At 39.5% G+C, this 15,454-nt stretch overlaps 1 protein-coding gene across 1 annotated transcript; it reads left to right on the forward strand.

Annotated features, from left to right (window-relative positions):
• Window positions 1-1,586: 1,586 nt before the first annotated feature.
• On the forward strand, window positions 1,587-2,631 carry LOC118588297 (olfactory receptor 1A1-like). The gene has a single exon (XM_036194544.1). It carries the CDS (start codon window positions 1,624-1,626, stop codon window positions 2,560-2,562), a length of 939 nt encoding a protein of 312 aa, XP_036050437.1. The 5' UTR covers window positions 1,587-1,623; the 3' UTR covers window positions 2,563-2,631.
• The last annotated feature ends 12,823 nt before the right edge of the window (window positions 2,632-15,454 follow it).

Below are 15,454 nucleotides of genomic sequence, written 5' to 3' on the forward strand. Positions count from 1 at the left end.
ATGCTATTGGCATAGGTTCATCACACATGACCCCATCATTCCATTCTATTTCTTCAATGTTTCCAGTCATAATCGTGTGTGCAGGAAGCCCACAACTTAAACACATAATTGGGTGGCTGGGACTCAGTCACATAGCTGCACCTCCCAGAAAAGTAGGTGAGGAAATGTAGTTAAATTTGTTGATCAAGAAGACTAGAATAGCACAGATTTGGCTAAGCAGTTAATAGTCTCAGTCATAATTGGTATGACAGAGAGTGTAAGATAATGGAGAGAAGAAGGGGCTAGTTAAACAGTTAAGGAAATATTGTGACATTTCAGGTAGAAAAGCATGATGGTCTAACCCTCTAAAGCATTGAGATAGAAAATAAAAAGGCTGAGTTGTGAAATAACTGTTTTATATGAGGAATCTACAGTAACAGATGTACATTCCAGAGAAGATTAATTGGGCACTTGCAAGAAATAAAACACTATTCAGCTAAAGAAACAGGGATTGTGAGTTGATTGTTGTACACAATGAACAATAAAAGCATGAGGACCTTATTTTAAATCCCCAGCACCCACATACAAAGCTGAGCATGGCTGTGCATACCTGTAACTCTGGTATTTTGTGGTAACTCTGGTATTTTGTGGACAGAGACAAGCAGATTATGCCATCCTAGCCCAGTCAACAAGCTTCAGATTCAGTGAAAGACCTCATGCATGAGAGCTTCATACCCTAAATTAATTAATTTATATGTCTTTTTTCTCCCCAAAATGTAGTTATTTCTTAGGCCGGATATACAGTAAATGAGGTTTAGTTGGCCATGTGGGTAAGATGCCTGAACATGAAAATGTGGCAGAAAAATTGAAAGCTCTGTAAATAAATGATCTAAGAGTTTCCTAAGCAGCAGATGTAACTATTATGGAGCTCTGTGGCTCTTCAAAAGAAATAAATAAGAACAGAAAAAAAGACTGTAGAGAGACATGGTTGTTGTGTATACTTGAGGATTCATCACCCAGAGAAAGCCTACAAAATCTACTTTATCAATGGGGTTCCTGAGAACACTCCCTGGGCTAATTCCAGTGACTGTCATGGTTAAAGTCCTCCCATGGCACTGTAGACACTGTTGGCTCCTGGGTGTTAGGGTGGCTGAGTGCTTGGTCAGTGCAACAAAGACAAATTTCCAAGTCATCACTTATACTGACAGGCTGTTTGCACTGAAGTACAGTGTTAACAGCCCCAAAAGGATATCTGTCCTTACACGTATAATAAATTTGTAATTCTGAACTCTCCATAAAAGGAAGAATCCTTTACATGTTGAATGAACAATTAATATTTAATTTCCCCCTGTGACACTAGGCAATGGAAGGTACGTTTTAATTACAAAATGATCAAATCTTATACAGATGCTGAGAGGGGAAATGTGACTCAGAGTTGTTCACTCACTACTTAGATGTGAGTGTTCAAGAGTAAATGACCACCATTGCCAAGGATCAACAAGGATTTCCTCTAATTATGTGGCTCTGAATTTCATGGACTCAGGGGTAGAGAGAGAGAACTGTTGGATATAGGAAGTGATAACACGTAGATAGTAATTGTGCTAATGGTTCTGGGTTCCTGTCCAATTTTATGTTGAAGGAGTCATGGGAGAAGAAAATAAGTCTTTCACCACAGATTTCAACCTTCTGGGAGTTACCAGGCAACAGGAGCATGAATATTTCTTCTTCATCCTCTTCCTATTTGTTTACCCCATCACAGTGATTGGAAACATGCTCATCATCCTAGCCATTCGCTCTGACACTCGCCTTCATAACCCCATGTACTTTTTCCTTGCCAACCTCTCCCTTGTTGATATCTTCTTCTCCTCTGTAACTATCCCCAAGATGTTGGCCAACCATCTCCTAGGTAGCAAAGCCATCTCCTTTGGGGGATGTCTTGCTCAGATGTATTTCATGATAGCACTGGGAAACACAGACAGCTATATTCTAGCTGCAATGGCATATGACCGAGCTGTGGCCATCAGCCGCCCACTTCATTATGCAACAATCATGAGTCCACGCCCTTGTGTCCTGCTGGTTGCTGGGTCCTGGGTGATTGGAAATGCCAATGCACTGCCCCATACCCTTCTCACAGCTAGCTTGTCCTTCTGTGGCAACAAAGATGTGGCCAACTTCTACTGTGACATTACTCCTTTGCTCCAGCTGTCCTGTTCTGACATCCGCTTCAATGTGAAGATGATGTACCTTGGGGTGGGGGTTTTTTCAGTGCCACTTCTGTGCATTGTCATCTCCTATGTCCGGGTCTTTTCCACAGTTTTAAGTGTTCCATCCACCAAGGGCTTCCTCAAGGCCTTGTCCACCTGTGGCTCTCACCTGACAGTGGTGTCTTTGTATTATGGGACAGTCATGGGCATGTATTTCCGGCCCCTAAACAGTTACAATCTGAAGCATGCATTGATAACTGTGATGTACACAGCAGTGACCCCAATGCTGAACCCTTTCATCTACAGCCTGAGGAACCGGGACATGAAGGCTGCTCTGAGGAGACTCTTCTGTCACAGTGCCTCCTCATCCCACATGTGAGACCTCACACATCAGGCACTGTGGTCCTCCATCAGAAGCACTGGGAAATCCAGCTCCAATATCATCCCTGCAAGGAGCAGCCTGTCATCTTTCCAGCTTAAAATTCCTTCCCTCAAGAGCCTTCTGATAGTCTTCAAGAGAATATACATCACAGCCTGGTACTTGGCTGTGGATCTCTGCATCTGCTTCCATCAGTTACTGGATGAAGATTCTATGGTGATAGTTAAGGTATTCACCAGTCTAATTACTGGAGTAGGCCAGCTCACGCACCCTCTCCACTATTGCTAGTAGTCTAAACTGGGGTCATCCTTGTGGATTTCTGGAAACTTCCCTAGCACTAGGTTTCTCCCTATCCCCATGATGTCTCCCTCTATCAATATATCTCTTTGATTGCTTTCCCACTCCATCCCTGTTCCAGCTCCAGTATCCCATTCCCTTATGTTCTTATCCCCCATCCTCTACTCTCTAGTGCCTAAATCAATAAATCTATGGAATCTGCTTAAAGGGCAAGAAATTTCTTAGGTATAGAGTTCACTACAGCATGGGAGATTTAGTGTAGAGTGCTGGAAAGTGGGGCTATGATCCACACTGTTCTTCCTGGGCCGTCGCAGCATCCAAAAACTACAAGGGAGAGAGAGAGCTAAATACATGCATCTCAGGTCTTAAGGGTCCCAAGAGGCCATGCCCCAGGGGCATGTGCATTAAGGTCATAGGCAGGTAGCACAGTTACCTGTTACATCTTCTAGGGGGCAGTGTTTCAAGGTCGTAGCTAGAATAGCTACACATTATAATTGCCCCCCCCTACCCCTAGTTTACTTAGGAGATCTCTTCTATTTCCCCTTCCCTGGGGGATCCATGCATCCCTCTTAGGGTCTTCCTTGTTAGCTAGCTTTTCTAGAGCTGTGGATTATAGTCTAGTTAACCCTTGCTTTATATCTAGTATCCACTTATGAGTGAGTGCATACTATGTTTATCTTTCTAAGTCTGGGTTACCTCACTCAGGACGATATTTTCCAGTTCCATCCATTTGTCTGCAAATTTCATGATGCCATTGTTTTTTACTGTTGAGTAGCATTCCATTATGTATATGTACCACATTTTCTTTATTCATTCTTTGGTTGAGGGGCATCTAGGTTGTTTCCACGTTCTGCCTATTACAAATAATGCTGCTATGAACATAGTAGAGGAACTCTATGAGCAAAGGACATCAAGATCATGATAGGAAAGCCTACAGAGAGAGGCAGCCGAACCAAACTAGTGGGAACTCATAAACTTCACACCAACAGCTATAGAGTCTGCATGGATCTGGACTAGACCCTCTGCATGAGTGAGACAGTTGTGTAGCTTGGTCTGTTTAAGGGGCCCCTGGCAGTGGAATCAGGGTTTATCCTTTATGAATGAGCTGGCTGTTTTGAACCCATTACCATGGTTGGACACCTTGCACAGCCTTGATGCAGGAGGGAGAGGATTGGACCTGCCTCAACCGAATGTACCAGGCCTTGCTGACTCCCCATAGGAAGCCTTACATTTTTGGAGGAGAGGATAGGGCATGGGTTGTGGGGAGAGGGCTGGAGAGGGAGCAGGAGGAAGGATGAGAGGGAATCTGTGGTTGATATGTAAAATGAATAAAAAATTCTTAATGAAGAAAAAATACAAAAAAATATACAGCAAATGACAACTGATATTCATAATGTCAACCTATCAAATGAATAACTCTCTGACGGAGGAGCCCTGTCAAGTAAAGCTTATGGGTCCACTGCCTATGAATGCTGTTTTGTTTCTTTCCGTACTTTTCTCACTTGCTGCTGCAATTCTTTCCTAAAAAGAATAGCTGTGGGGTTCATCCCACAGCTAATTGGTAGTGTGTTCTACACTTTGGGGGCACAATTATGTCTGTGAATTGACAGAAGGATGACTTCTTCTTATATATACTGTGTAACTTTGGTGAATAAAATATACTTTCTTAGCCAGGCCTTTATTCTATGGCTTCAAGACAATTACATACAACTAGCTGATTTTAAACCTCCAAGCAAATTCAAAGCAGACTAGTTGCCCCTGCAAATGAAATACACAAGGACAAGTTCCCAGATGTCTGATTGTGGAACCAAGGTCAGGCATGAAACAACTTTAGTGCCAGTTTTTGGCTTGCAAAAGCCTGGCTGATAACATTAAAGACATAACTCCCTGCAACAATTGACTCTCTGCACGTACTCCTAATCTTACATTTATGATACAAGGCTCAAGGTTCAACCAATTAACTATTTATTATTTAGGTCCTGAGTTTCAATGTCACTCTGTCGGGAAATGCTAACCACTTACAAGCTACCTGATTGCTTTACAGACTGCACTTAAGGAAACTGGCTGACAGCTGAGAGTTGCCATGGTTCCTCACCACACCTGGTCAGTGTGACATCCCTAGACTGAGAGAAATTGTGTGATTTCTCTTGGTTCTGTTTCTTATTGTTTACTCAAGAAATGCTATGTGACCCTGAAAATGTAACTCATATATTGTCTAGAGTTTTCTATTGGGAGATAAATTTTTTAGGATGAAGTGAAAGAGAAAGTTACCACTGGAACATGTATGTTTTTCCAGATTCCCCTCACATAGAAAAAGTTTAGATCTCACCACATTCATAGATTTTTTTTTATTTTTTTGCATACCCTGGGAGTGATCTTGGAACTGGTTCTCTAAAGACTGCAACTCTCTAAAGTCTGAGGAGGCAACTGATTTCAACACCTTTCTATTTCCTTGGGCAGAGTGCAGCACAAGGTTCATGTCTCACAACCTACTGAGCAGCAGAGTGGAGTTGGGAAAGCATTGACTTTCATATGTCAAAATCAGACTAACGCTCTGTCCTGCATATACCACAGGCTGTAGTCACAGTAGCTCATGCTTCAAAGATTGTAGATCACTACATGATAACTTTTTTCTCTAACTACTATGTTTATCACCTCTGCTAGACTTGCAAGCCTGTGTGTACAAGAACTGTCCTAAAATATGACTGTATCTTTACAATCTCAGTCATGTAACCTATAACAGATAAATGTGAATGAAGGTGGTATGAGTGATATAAATATTAGTTTCTGAAGTTTAATCTAATAATGATCAGAGGTTACCAGATTTGACACAGTTTACTTACCTTAAAGTCTTTTTTGCTTTGTTTTGTTTCTTGAGGCATGGTCTCATAAGTAGCTCAGGCTGGCTTTGAACTCTCCATCTTCTGCCCCCATCTTCTAAGTAATAAGACTGCAAAAAGTTGCTATCTTTCCCAGTGCTCCATGCTTAAATTTTTAAAGAAACTGTGCTGGTGATATATTTCTATTCTGCCTTTCCATTTAATTAAAGTAGACTGTCTCTAAGAATACTCTTACCAAAGTCCTACTCAGATGACAGTAACTAGTAGAATTGTTATCATTAAAACAACAAAAATTCTTACATGATTAAGGTAACAATATGCTACTTTAATTCAATATAATCTGAAATGTACTGATCAAACACTTGGGTTTCCTATAATAAGTCAAGGGAACAGTATAGAAAATAATGTGGCCATCTTCCTCCAATGTGGCCCAGAGAAGGCAAAACTGAGATTCAGCTACCTGTTCTGATCACATGGATGATATTCCCAGAACAGGAAAGTTAATTCAGAGGTCACTAGAGAACCACGGTAGAACTCTAATATGCCATCAATAGAGTCTCCCTTTGAGAAAATGGGGAAAGTTTCAAAATATAATCACTATTCATTAGTCTCATTTCCAAACATGGTTACAGCATGAAGAAATAGACAGAGTACATCTTCCAACTGTGCATGAGCTGCTTTGCTAATCATGCAGAAAATATAAAATTATCATCTTCTATAGGTGATGCACACTTCAAAACCTTGTCCCTGGATGATTAAAGATGATGTTTCTCATGTTTTCAGGACCCTAACGCACCAAGGCTGGGAGCTTTCACAGTGATCTAAAGATCTGGTCATGAATGAATACAAATCTGTGTGAAGGACTCATTGATAGGGAAATAAAGGGTTTTTTTATTTAGGGAAATTCTAGAACGGGGTGATGAAAATGCTTTACAAGCAGGAGGGTCTGCATTTGGATCCCCAGCACTCATGTAAAAAAAAATCTGGGTATAGCCACATGCTTCTGTAATCCCAGAACTGGGAAGGTATGGTTGGGAGGATGCCTGGGAATATCTGACCAATCAATGGCAAATCAATGAGCTCCAGGTTCAATGAGAGAGCTTCTCTTAGAAAATAAGGTGGAGAGTGATTGAGAAAAACATCAGACTTTGGCCTCTGTGTGTACTCACACATAATTGAATGTGTACCTATACACAAGTGTACACAGACATACATAAACAACCCAAAATAAATTATCAATAAATTTCAAAGTTTTACAAAACAATATAATACATAGTAACTCCTTAGGAGAACTGTAGCAAGCTGAATCTCAGAATGAATATAAGGTGAATTATGCTTTTATGGGTCAACCTGACAACGTCAGATGGAACTAGATATATTTCCTGTAGAAAAATAGTAAGTACCAAAGAGAAAACAACAAAGAAAAGATGGGAATTTCCAGAGTCTTAGAACAACTCCAAACCCCCGACTGCTAAGCTCACACTCCCATGATTCCTCACACAGAGCTGGTCCTTCCCTCATTTCCTTTAAGAATCTGTAGAGGCCAGGGCAGTGGTGGCACACGCCTTTAATCCCAGTACTCGGGAGGCAGAGCCAGACAGATCTCTGTGAGTTCGAGGCCAGCTGGTCTACAGAGAGAGATCCAGGACAGGCACCAAAGCTACACAGAGAAACCATGTCTCAAGAAAACCAATAATAATAATAATAATAATAATAATAATAATAATAATAATAATAATAATCTGTAAGGATGTTTATAAGTGTAAGAACAAACACAAACTGTTGAGATTATCAATGAAGTCACTGTCTCAGCCAGCGCCCCGATGCTGTAAATTATGTTCTGCTGGAATGATATTAACAGGACCACTGTCCCACTGTCCCAGGGTTAAATCCAGAAAAGACTACTGCATTCGTTACTTTCCTTGTTTCTGTAACAAGGTATCTGACAAAAGCAATATAAAGAAGAGTTGATTTGGGCTCACAGTTCAAAGGTAAAATCCATTATGGCAGGGAAGGCCCTATCAGAAGTGTGAGGTCACCTTTCATTGACAGTTTGGAAGCAGAAAGAGACAAACGTGCTGCTCAGATTGCTTTGTCCTTTTTCATTCAGTCCACAGCCCCAGCCCATGAAATAATGCTGCTCACATTTAGGCATGCTCAAAGCTTTGTGTCAGGTAACTCTAGAGCTTGCAAGTTGGCAATCAATATTAACTATCACATTATGTACTTTATGTGCCAAGGAAGGCTGCTTAGTATTCACTCAGGGAATAAAAATTCACACAGAGTGAACTTAAACCAGAAAGATTTCATATAGAGAATTTGATACAAAGTCCTATTTGGAGAAACACTAAGCAGGATAAAGATGTATGGTGAGTCACCCAGGCTTGAAGGAGGGGTGGCACACATCTGATCCTTCTCTTCAGGGAGCTGTGAGCAGCTGCCTCCTATTCCACATTTGGAAAAGTGACCCAAACTGTCATTTTCAAGGGTGTGGATTCTCAGTGGTAGCTTGTTTGGAACACAGTGCTGCTTTTATTTACAAAGAATGGACATACTATGAAGAACCACACATAAATCCAGATGTTCTCCTTGGTCCTTTCATGTGGGCATGGCACAGTGCCCTTGGCAGTACAGCAGACAAAAGAGAAATCTCTTATTTTTCCTAAATGGCCCACAGACAATACAATTTTGCTAAATATTAGCAACAAACTGTTAAATGCAAATATGTGAGTTTTAAGGGCTGGGAGATGGCCAATGGTTAACGGCACTGGCTGCTCTTACAGAGAACCAATATTCAGGTCCCAGTACTCCTACTGTGGTTCACAGACATCTGAACTCCAGTTCTAATGAATACAACACTTTCTTCTGGCCTCTGTGGGCACCAAGCACTAGTGTGGTACACATCCGTACATGTGGACAAACACCTATATACCTCTAATAGTCTTTTTTAAAACACTACATTCAGCAGGAACCCATTCTTTTCTTTTTTATTAACATGATTTCTTTATTGAATCTTTGGAACAAAGTCTGCAATGGATTAAATGCATAAGACCAGAAGGTCAAATAGGAAAATTAAAGCCATATGTGGCTAATGTAGCCATAAATCTATGGGGAAGAGATCATACAACAATGGGAAGTAAAGATTAGCATTCCTCCAACTTCAGAGATAGGCTGTAAAAGAGGAGATGTTCCTAATAAAAACATCTGTAAAAGTTATCAAAGACAGTCACAGATTTATGTGTCCATAAGAAGGACACAAGCGAGGTTGGCTCTTCAACTTCATATGGGTGAGCCACTACTGAGAGAACACTAACAGCCTTACCACTGAAACTGTTACCTGGCAAGCCTGTTTGTATAGGACAGTGGCCAATGATAGAAGAAAAGTTACAGGCATGAGAACAACTAGTCCAAAGCATTTAGGGGCTCAACATTAGAAGAGTCCACCAGCCCTTGAAATGCCCCTATAATTGTCATTGAAAAGAAATCTAGAAAATGGAGTATGTTAATAGATCTGAGCAAGATAAATTGAGTCATTCAGGCTATGGGTTCCTTACAACCTGGAATCCCTTTAACTTCTTTATTACATGAGGCATGGCCTATTATACTAATTGATTTAAAAGATTGCTTTTTCCCAATCCCTTTGCATGAGCAAGATAGGGAAAATTTTGCTTTTACAATACCTACTTATAATAATTTTCAACCTGTTAAAAGATACCATTAGAAAGCTATTTCACAAGGGATGTTAAATAGTCCTACCTTGTGCCAATATTTTGTACAACAACCATTATAAATAATTCATAAACAGTTTCCTCAATTTACAATTTACCATTATATGGTTGATATCTTACTGGTTGATTCAGACACACATACCTAATGAAGAAATGTTTGATAAAGTAAAGAGAATTTTGCCTTGTTGGGGATTACAAATTGCTTCTGAAAAAAATACAAAGAGAATGTTCTATTAATTACGTAGAACATAAGATAGGTTTAAAGATAATTCAGCCACAGAAAGTACAAATCAGGAAGATCAGTTATGAACTCTTAATGATTTTCAAAAATTTCTGGGAGATATTAACTGGCTAAGACCCACAATTGGATTAACTATTTAAGAGCTAAATAATTTATTTCAAATATTACAAGGTCACAAGGACTTAAATAGTCCAAGAAAATTATCAGCAGAGGCTGAGAGAGAATTGGCTCTGATAGAAAAGAAATTACAGGATGCACATGTGGATCACTTGGATCCAGAGCTTGATTGTATCCTAGTTATAATACCTTCTACTCATTTTCCTACAGGAATTTTTATGTAGAGAGGAGATAATATCTTAAAATGGATATATTTACCATGTAAACAGAGTAGAAAGTTAAAGACCTATTTAGTAAAGGTTTCTAATTGATTCTGAAAAGAAAAATGAGACTTCATCAATTAGGAATAGACTCAGCAAAAAAAAAAAAATTTTAAAAAAGGAATAGACTCAGCAATAAATTGTGATACCTTTTACTAATGCTGAAACTGCCTCATTATGAGCAGAAAATGAACATTGACAAAGAGCTTTCAGTAATTTTTTTGGGAGAGATTAACAACAAATACTCCAAAATCAACAGACTTCAGTTTATAAAAAGAACGAATTGGATTCTTCATCATATAGTACAAGGGTCATCAAATTCTGGAGCTCCTACATTCTATACTGATGCAAATAAATCAAGAAAGGCAGGTTATATGTCATAAAAAATAAGTAAAGTAGCTCAAAGTTCATATGCTTCAGAATTATATGCTATTCTCATAGAATTATTAGATTTTCCAGAATCTCTTAATATAGTTTCTGACTCTTAATATGCAGAAAGAGTTGTTTTACATATTGAAATCACTGAACTTATTCCAGATGATTCAGAATTAACTTCAATATTTATTCAACTACAACAGGTAATCAGAAATAGAAATCATTTATTGTCCATATGATATATCAGATCCCACATGGGTCTACCAGGCCCTCTAGCACAAGGTAATGATGAAATTGATCAGCTATTAATAGTAAATTGTTAGAAACTTCAGAATTTCGTTTTAAAAAAAAATACCATGTTAACAACAAAGATTTGAAGAAATATTTTTCTGTCACTTGGCAATAAGCCAAGGAAATCATAAGAAAATATCTTACTTGTTCTTTGTATAACCAAACTCCATTACCTGTAGGAAGTGACCCAAGAGGTACCCAAAGAAATGAAATTTGTCAAGTGGATGCATTTCATTTTGCAGAGTTTGGAAAATTAAAGTATGTCACCATACCATATATGTGTATTCAGAATTTCAATGCACACCTGCTTTAAGTTCTGAGAAGGCTGATTCTGCAATTATACCTTTATTAGAAGTTATGGTTATTATGAGAATGCCTGCACAAATTAAGACTGACAGTGCTCCAGCATATTTCTCCAGTAAAATGAAAGCTTCTTGCATATTAGAACATAAAGCATATTACAGGAATACCACATAATCCTACAGGAAAAGCAGTTGCAGAAATATCTAATCACACTTTAAAAGAGATGCTTAATAAACAGAAAGGGGTAATAAAGACCCCCAGAGATAGATTACATAGTGTTTTATTAACTTTGATTTTTTAATGATAATAAACAAAAAACAAGAGCTGCTGAGAGACACTGGATTGTGGGGGAAACTGGTGAATTAAACCAGCCTATATATTCTAAGGAAGGTGTAACTTCAGAATGGAAGTCAGGAAAAGTGTTGAGTGGAAGAGAGGCTATGTCTTTGTTTCCACACGAAACAAAAGGCTATAGATTCCTTCAAAATTTGTAAAGCTCAGATTTGACCAGGGAACACCTCCTGAAAATCTTGGCTGTAGACATTAAGGAAGAAACCAAGAAAAACTACAAAGACAGATGATGTATATCCTGATCCTTCTACATAGGAACATCTTTGAGACTGGATGAGACATGATAAGTCTTGTTGGCTAGAGAATCCTCATAAATTATTATTACATGTCATCATTTCATATGGCATGGACAGAGATTTATATTTTAGTTTGGTTATGCAGTCCAAATGGACTTATAAAGTTGGCAGATGCCTTTTACCTGCTCAAACATAGAACAAAAAAATCATCTTTAGCTGATTTGTGTATCCTGCACATTCCATACTTATGTTAATGCAGATATATATGTTACCTTTAAAAGTTTGTGTGTTTTCAGGAAAAAAATCATATACCAATAAAGACAAGAAAAGTAACCCAGTTGATCCAGCTTTACAGAATGCTTATGTTGCCATTTCCTCAGAAATCTGCATCCAGGATATGTGGCTAGATAAGATGGTCCAGCCTCAAAGACTCCTTCAGCCAGGACTTCAATTTCCCATCACACAGAAACTAGACAAAAAAAAAAAAAGGATACAGCTAGCTCTCCCATGACCTGACCATTATCCCAATTTTCTAAGGGTTTCCTAAAGGTGCTGTTGCCCCCAGAAAACAGGAAGCAATTTTAAGAACTTGGTGCCCCCATTCACATGAGGTGGGGTAGGTGGGTTTTGGTCTTTCATTGGGTTATAGATGTTTGTTGTTGTTGGGAAGGGGAAGCTGATTGCAACTTGTTATTGGTCATGGTCAGGGAGGAAACTAAGCAAAGGAGGTTAGATACAGGTAAAAAGGGGAGCTATAGAAATGATAGAACAAAAGAGTAGATTATTAAATCTGCTTTTAAACTAAAAGGCAACTATCAGTCTCAAATATTTTACATTGGTATGGATTTTTGTATATTGATACAAATTTAAGTTTATTTTTGTTACAACATACTGTATATAGGTTTCTACTCTTGTTTAAAGTATTGTGCCTGTGCAACTCATTTAAAAATTTAGTGTAAATTCCTAGCCTTGAAAGCTACTATTACAAACTGTTTAGGATAATTAAGATAGGCAAGTAAGTAGTTAGTCACCTATAACAATCAAACTTGTATTCAGGTATGTTTTCAAGGTTAAACAAGATATTTTAGATAGATAAGATCTTCAAACACTTCAGAGATCTACAGAATATGGCATTTAAGATGGTTTCATAAAATAAGGCTTTTCGTGACAGTAAGAAGGCACATCTGCTCCTGGCAACACCAATCTACTTCAAAGAAGATGAAGGACATCAAAGAAACTCCATATGGAGTTTGCTTCACATGTGGCCATAAATTGCCCTTACCTCAACCTTTAACAGTATGCTGTCCAACTTGGACAAGCAGGACACAAAAGAAGAAAACTGCTGAACTTTGCCAAGAAAAGGTAGACCAGTCCTTCAAAATTCCTGCTTCACAGAAAGGTCTGTCAGATATTCTAGGCCTGTAGAACAAAGATGTATATTCCTGCATTGCAGAGGAACCTTGGGTGACTGTCGAGACAGCCATCTGTCTCTCATTTCCAAAGTTTTGGAAGTTGCTTGCTCTGCACTTCCTGTTTACTCAAGTAATATTTATCATTCTCAGGTCTCTGATGTTGTTGAAGACTAGATAGTTATAGTCTTACAGTTTTCCTTGTTACCCAATTCAAAAAAGAAACTCACAAAAGAGATGTAAAGTTTAAAAAGGTAGGGAAATACAAGAGCTTATGTTGTTTATCTAAAAAAAAAATTTTAAGGTCTAAAAATTAGTTTTAGGTTGGTAATACAAGTTATGATAGAAAATGGATCAGGTACAAAACTCTGGACTCACCAAGATAGAATAAATAATAAAGAACTTTCTCCAAGGTTGCCAAATACAGATGGACTGGACATGGTAAGTGTAATTCTTACCAGATAATTGTTCTTATTGTATATAGTTTATTGATGGTAGAAAAATAGCTTTCTATTGGACTAAAAGGGGGAGGTGTTGGGACAATCTTTTTGCACACTGTGTGAAGACTTGTCTCTGCTGTGGATATTGCTCTGTGTAAATAAAGTTCTGATTGGCCAGTGGCCAGGCAGGAAGTATAGGCGGGACAAGAGAGTAGAGAATTCTGGGAAGTAGAAGACTGGAGAGAGACACCGCCAGCCACCGCCATGAGAAGCAACATGTAAAGACACTGGTAGGCCACATGCCACGTGGCAAAGTATAGATTAACAGAAATGGGTTAATTTAAGATAAAAGAAGTAGATAACAAGCAGCTTGCCACGGCCATACAGTTTATAAGCAATATAAGTTCCTGTGTGCTTTCTTGGTTGGGTCTGAGCGACTGTGGGACTGGTGGGTAAGAGAGATTTGTCCTGACTGTGGGCCAGGCAGGAAAACTCTTAACTACATGTCTCTGTTTAACTTCATGCTTAAGGCACCTTCTGCTTAGTTTAATAAAGAGCTGAATGGCCAATGGCTACGCAGTAGAGGATAGGCAGGACTTCTGGGAAAAGATAGAAACTCAGGAATAGAATCTGAGGTGGGAAATTCACCAGCTAGACATAGAGGAAGTTGGATGTGTCATACTGAGGAGAGGTAACAAGTCATGTGGCAGAACATAGATTAGTATAAACTGGTTAATTTAGTTTTAAGAGTTGGTTGGCAACAAGCCTACATTAGGGCCAAACTTTCATAATTAGTAAGAAGTTTCTGTGTCATTATTAGAGAGATAGCAATATGTTTTTTAAAAAAGGACCCATTATAATTCTGTAAAGAAAACTCAGAGAGCTGAGCTTCAAAGAAGACTATGAGACAAGAACAACTGCCTGGAAGAAGCAGAAACCAGTAGAGCTACCTAGAAGAGATTTAGACCAAAGTTACGACTCTCCAATCTGTTGAGCTGTGCAAAGTGCTCCAGATTTCCAGTCCTTTTTTCTGAGCTGCCCCCTATGTTCAGGAGGGCTTTGGTGATGCAGCTGTGTTTCAGTCACTTCTGCTCCTATAAATAACTACTCACCCACATTCCTGTAAGCAGCCCTTTCTTAGTTAGGGCTTCTACTGCCGTGAAGAGACACCATGATCACTGCAACTCTTATAAAGGAAAACATTTCATTGGGGCTGGATTATAGCTTCAGAGGTTTAGTCCATTATCATGGTAGGAAGCATAGCAGTATGCAGGCAGACATGTGCTAGATAAGGAGCTTAGAGTTCTACATTTTGATTCCTAGGCAGCAGACAGAGACTGTGTGCCACACTGGGTGTAGCTTGAGCATATAAGACCTCAAAGCCTGCCTCCATGTGACATACTTCTTCCAACAAAGCCATACCTCCTAATAGTGCCACTCCCTATGGGCCAAGCATGAGTCTATGGGAACCATTCCTATTCAAAGCACAACAAACCCCAGTAAAATTCATTGGTTCACCAACTTAGACTATTGTGGTATTCATTCCTTGGTCTGTCATGTGTTTCCTATCTGGGGTGAGTAGAAATGTTCACTCTGGGCCAGTGAGGGGTAGAGCAAGTTCAGCAGGGCCCATGTACTTCAACACATAGTTCAACATGTGATTTGCATGGGCCCCTGTCACAACATGGACACCCACACAGAGCCCAGCTGCTGCAAGACCACAGACCCAGACATGCTCAGCAGCAGCAGCTTGGGGCCTGATGTCACCATGACCCTGGGTGGTAGTACAAGCATCTCAGATCCTGATGGACCCAGCAGCAGCATGGTCCCCTGGATCCAACTTGGCTCCAAATGGTGGTTCAGACCCCAGACAGTCAAGCAGCCCCCAATGGCAATGGAAACCACAGACCTCAACACAGCTCTGGCTACAGCAGGGCCACAGACCCAGAAATGGCCCCCAACCACAGCTTGGGCCCAGGTATCAATATGACCCCAGATGTCAGC

The sequence above is a fragment of the Onychomys torridus genome, chromosome 8, assembly GCF_903995425.1.
Source record: "Onychomys torridus chromosome 8, mOncTor1.1, whole genome shotgun sequence".
Classification (NCBI taxonomy): Eukaryota; Metazoa; Chordata; class Mammalia; order Rodentia; family Cricetidae; genus Onychomys; species Onychomys torridus.